Source organism: Elephantulus edwardii, unplaced genomic scaffold, assembly GCF_000299155.1.
Source record: "Elephantulus edwardii isolate Elephantulus edwardi_28Jun2011 unplaced genomic scaffold, EleEdw1.0 scaffold00021, whole genome shotgun sequence".
NCBI classification, from domain to species: Eukaryota; Metazoa; Chordata; class Mammalia; order Macroscelidea; family Macroscelididae; genus Elephantulus; species Elephantulus edwardii.
The window spans coordinates 17,779-23,247 of record NW_006399771.1 but is presented as its reverse complement, the minus strand read 5'-3'; the positions used below and the strand labels follow the sequence as shown (position 1 = coordinate 23,247).

At 44.0% G+C, this 5,469-nt stretch overlaps 1 protein-coding gene across 1 annotated transcript in view; it reads left to right on the top strand.

Annotated features, from left to right (window-relative positions):
* The window catches only part of ABCC11 (ATP-binding cassette, sub-family C (CFTR/MRP), member 11), a 107,880-nt gene that overhangs the window by 98,726 nt on the left and 3,685 nt on the right, over nucleotides 1-5,469 (top strand). The window contains exons 25-26 of the mRNA XM_006882575.1: nucleotides 3,176-3,335; nucleotides 5,040-5,118. Of these exons, the coding sequence (XP_006882637.1) occupies nucleotides 3,176-3,335; nucleotides 5,040-5,118 (239 nt within the window). The remainder of the gene's footprint in view (nucleotides 1-3,175; nucleotides 3,336-5,039; nucleotides 5,119-5,469) is intronic.

Below are 5,469 nucleotides of genomic sequence, written 5' to 3'. Positions count from 1 at the left end.
TGGAATTGCTGGGTCAAATGGTATCTCTATTTGCAACTTTTTGAGAAAGCGCCATACTGCTTTCCACAGGGGTTGCGCCATTTTACACTCCCACCAACAGTGAATCAGGGTTCCAGTTTCTCCACAACCTCGCCAGCATTTGTTGCTTGGGGAGAGATAGATGTTAAACCACTGAATTACCAAGAGAAAAAATTAATTGCACTTAGTGATGATGACATTAAGGAAATAAGCAAGGTAATGTTATAAGAGCTGCAGGACTGGTAGGCTACCTGAGCTGTGGACATCCAGGTTGTGTCATGACATTTGAACGGAGATGGGAAGAGAGATAGAATCCAGAAAAGTAGTGCTATAGGCCAAGGACCGTGTCTGTGTGGAGGCTGATTGATGCAGAGCAGGACGCCCAGAATGAGGTCAGAGTCTTCCTTTTCCTGCTTTCCCTTAATGAACTTCTCTTATCAACCACCATCTCCTTTCCGTGCCTCCTCTATTTCTTTCCTTCCCTTGCTCTTCTATCCTTTTTGGGTAGTTGGCACAAATACCACCTCTTCCATTCTTTAAGACACTATTTAGACACTACTCAGACTTGGTTCTTGCTGTCTATGAAAAGATTAAAGGAGCTGTGGTTTAGTAGTCCACTAGATTGATCTCCCAGGTTAGACAGGAGGCAGTCTCCTCCTGCAAAGGTTTGTTGTTGTTGTTGTTATGTGCCGTCGAGTCGCTTGCAACTCGTAGCGACTCTATGTACAACAGCCCTAAACCCTGATCTATCCTGCGCCAATCACACTGCCTCCAACACACCCATCCTGATTACCCCAGTCACTGAATCAATCCACCTCATAGAGGGTCTTCCCCTCCTGCGTCATCCCTCCACCCTCCCAGGCCTGATGTCCCTCTCCAAGGACATGTCCCTCCTTACAACATGTCCAAAGTATGTCAGACGAAGCCCCAGAATCCTTACCTCCAAGGAGCAGCCTGGCTTATCCCTCTCTAAGAGGAATCTGTTTGTTTTCTTGGCAGTCCACGGTACATTCAATACTCTTCTCCAGTACCACAGCTCAAAGGCATCAATTTTCCTTCTATCCTCCCTAGTCATTGTCCAACTCTCTGATGCATAACAAGTGATTGCAAAGACCATGGCCTTCAGATGCACCTTCGTCTCCAGAGTGACACCATTGCTCTTCGATACCCTGGAGAGGTCCCTAACAGCAGACTTTCCCATTGCAATACGTTTTTTTAAAATTTTTTTTTATTTCCTGGCTACTGGTGCCAAGAGTGTTGACCGTGGAGCCAAGCAGACTAAAGCTGTGTACATTCTCAATCTCTTCACCATCCATCCTGATGCTGCCAATTTGTCCAGTGGTGAGAATCTTTGTCTTCTTGACATTGAGCTTCAATCCATACTGAAGGCTGCAGTCCTTGACCCTCTGCAGCAAGTGCTTCAGGTCCTCCTCAGTTTCAGCAAGCAGGGTTGTGTCATCTGCATAACGCAGATTGTTAATAGATCTTCCACCAATCCTGATGCCACATTTCTCCTTATAGAGCCCAGCCTCTTAGATAATCTGTTCTGCATACATGTTGAAAAGGTATGGAGATAGGACACATCCCTGGTGTACGCCTTTCCCAATTTTGAACCATGCAGTGTTTTCTTGCTCTGTTCCCAAGACTGCCTCTTGGTCCAAGTATAGGTTTCGCATTTGAACGATCAAGTGTTCTGGGATTCCCATTCTTCTCAGAGTCAGCCACAGTTTGTTATGATCCACACAGTCAAATGCCTTTGCATAATCAATGAAACACAGATAGACATTCTTCTGGTATTCCCTGCTTTTAGCTAAGATCCATCTAACATCAGCTACAATATCCCTAGTACCACGACCCCTTCTTCTAAACCCAGCCTGGACTTCTGGCAGTTCTCTGCTGATGTGCTGCTCCAGTTGTTTTTGGGTAATCTTCAATAGAATCTTGCTTGCATGTGAGTCTTATAAATGTGATGGAAGGTCATCCGGAGATGGATATGTCTCAGTGGCAGTAGGTGTGGGTTGGGTTTGTTATAAACTGATGCTATGATCTGCCACTGGGACCCCCTTAGTTTTGAGAAGCTTGGACAGAGTTGCTCTTCCAGGTGGCACCTCCTTGCAGCACCAGCTCTCACAAGGTGAAGAACTTCCATATACAAAATCTTTTGTGTATCCCTCCATTGTTGTTTTTCACCTGCCAGTTGGACTGAAAGAGCTGGAATCTTGCCTAGAGATGTTCTCAGTCCAGTTGGCTCTATTCATTCAACAGATATTTATTGAGCAGTGAGCTTTATTTCCCTCCTTTTTAAATAATATGTGCTGGTCACAGGAAATGTATGAGTGTAGTTATTTTAACAAGACACACAGCTTTTACCCTTCTGGGCACTGGACATTTAAACATGATTGGAACTGGTCTAATAAGAGATAGATGAAATAGACTTCGGGTGTGTGAATGGGGTGTGAGGGCACTGGGGCAAACAGAAGAGGGTTGTCCCATCTGAAGACAATAGTTCCACTCAGCTGCAGCTTCTTGCCCAAACACACCTGTCCCAGTGTTGCCAGTTTTCAAGAGAATTTTCATATGCAAGATCTTTGATGTTTTTAATACTGGCAAGGGCTTTAAAGAACAGTGACTTTATTTTTATCATACAAAATGAATACATGGGCTGGATTTGATCAAATAGCTCTGTTTGTAAGCTTTGATGGAGGATGTAAGAAAACTGCTCATAATGAGGGAGAGAACTGTTTAAAAGGGATAGATGATTAGGTATTGTTGTCATGACAGGAGTCCAGAATGAAGGCTGCACAGTGGAGTGGACTTGTGGGGAGGGATTGCATAGCAATGAAAAAATTTTTCTTTTACTTATTAAGGAGCACAGTGAATTCGGGAGGAGGGGGTGGGCAGGGAGAAAAGTGCAACAATGAATGACTGGAGACCCTAAGTCTCTGTAAACTTTCATTAAAATTAATAATAATAAAAAAGAAGAAAAATGCTCATGGTTTAGGACACCACTTTAAGTAAAGGCCCCAAAGCTCTTCTGCCTTCTCAGTGGTCATGGTGATGAAGAATGAGTCATGGAGGGCAGTGGGTCGACTGTACGTGTTGTGTGTCCTCTTTTGCTGAAGGGCAGGCAACAGGCTCTTTTCTTCTTGTCCCAAAGGGAAGTCCTCCTTGGGAGTGGCTCTCTTCCGCTTGGTGGAGCCCATGGCAGGACGGATTCTCATTGATGGTGTGGACATCTGCAGCATCAGCCTGGAGGAGCTGCGATCCAAGCTCTCGGTTATCCCTCAAGATCCTGTCCTGCTCTCTGGAACCATCAGGCAAGTGAGAGGTCAGATGCCCTGGTGGTTTAATGATAGCATGCTCATGTTGCATATGAAAGACCTGGGCTCCATCCACAGACCACTCACTTCAAGTACAGCTACCACCTGCCTGACAGTGGAGACTTGTGTGCTGCTATGTGCAGGGTCCATTTTGCCACATCTTTCCAAATTGAAGAAAGGAGGAGGAAAGGCCTGGCAAAGTGCTTCTAAAAATCAACCCATGGTGGAGAGAGGAGATGAAGGAAATGGGAAGGATCCAGCAGGGACCTGAAAAGATTGGGTATTGATGGGCAAGGTCCAATGGTGATTGATTTTATAAAACATAATGCATGAGAATGCTTATATGAAACACAATGTGAATGAAGAATAGTGTGAAACATAATGTATACAAACTTTTACAAATCAGCCCATGAAAATCTCATAATCACAATGGTGTGTATCATGGGGGTGCAGGAGTAGGCAGCCTTCTGTTCTGTTCTGTGTGGGTCATCAAGAGTCAGGAGCTATAATTACTTAATTTGGGAGGGACTGGAGAGCATTTTGCTAAGTGAACTAACCCAGTCCCACAAGGACAAATACTGTATAAGACCATTACTGTAGAAATAGAAAAGTAGTACAACATGTATGAGGATCTAAGGAGGGGAGGGTGGGAGGCTGAGGCTGAGGAGGCATTAATCATAGGTCCTACAATTTGATGGGTGGAGGGAGGAGTGGATAAAGGAAATGGGAAAGATCCAGTGTGAGAAACAATGTATATGAACTTTTTTTAAGTAAACCAGTATAAAATAAAAAATTATACATTTAAAAAAAAAGTCAGGAACTGACTCAGTGGTAGCTAACAATAGGTGAGCTGGAAACACTCCTTAGAGAAAGACATCATGCTTGGCACATGGTCATGGAAAAAAGAGGTAGGCCCTCATTGAGAGGGATTGACACAGTGACTTCAGCCATGGACTCAAACACAGCAACAATTATGAAGACGATACGGAATTGGAAAGAGTTTTGTTCTGTTGTAGGTAGGGTCTCTCTGAGTTTAAACTCACTTGACAGTGCCTAACAATAGTGTCATCCTAATATTGGCTCTTTGGATCATTAATTGGGGTTCTCTCCACTGCAAAAAGACCAAACAACCAACCCCAGATTACTTAAGCTGGAAAAGGTCTCTATTGATTCAGGGTACAGGGGAAGACCATAGTTAGAGTCAAGGATCAGCTTTGTGTTAATTCTATGCCTGCAGGCCTCTGGAAGCTCCATGTGTCCCATTCCTGCTGCTAAAATAGCCTCTTCTGGTCCACCCAGTGAGAAAGGACAGACCTCTTTTCTGGTGACTGCCTCTAAAGTCCTGATATACACTGAGAAGTTGCCTTCCCACTCTGAACTGTGGCCAGGGACTGGCATGTGCTTAATGGCTTATTCCTGAACCACATGTTCCACTTCTACATTTGATCCACTTAATCACATGGGCTTTGAGCTGAGGATAAGTGGGATCACCAAACAAAACTTGGGGGCTATGGAAAAGAAGGAATGGATGGCGGAGAAACACAATAAATTATTACTCATGGTATTTTCATTTGTGTCTCTAAATATTTCCAACTCTGTCACAATCACCTAGTTTCAGCCATTCTTGGTGATTTACTATGTATAGGATAGAAATTTCAAAGATGAGTGATGTTGCTGAATATGTCTTTTATCATACTGCAGATTCAACCTAGATCCCTTTGGCAACTATACAGATGAACAGATCTGGGATGCCTTGGGAAAGACATACCTGACCAAGACAGTAAGTAGCTCCACAGCCTCATTCCTGGTCTTATCCTGCCTTTTCAACATGAGAACTAGCCTGTGTGTCTCCCTTCACATGCCTCTGCTTTGAAGGATAGACTAAATAATGCCACAGAGGTGAGAGGACTCAGAATTCCTAAATAAAAGCTGATGACACTAGGATGCCAACCATGCTCCAGGCACTGTTCTGGGCTCTGGAAACCAAGCAATGAGAAAGCAGATAGATCCTTTCCTTTCCTTTCCTGTCCTGTCCTTTCCTGTCCTTTCCTTTCCTTTCCTTTCCTTTCCTTTCCTTTCCTTTCCTTTCCTTTCCTTTCCTTTCCTTTCCTTTCCTTTCCTTTCTCCCTTC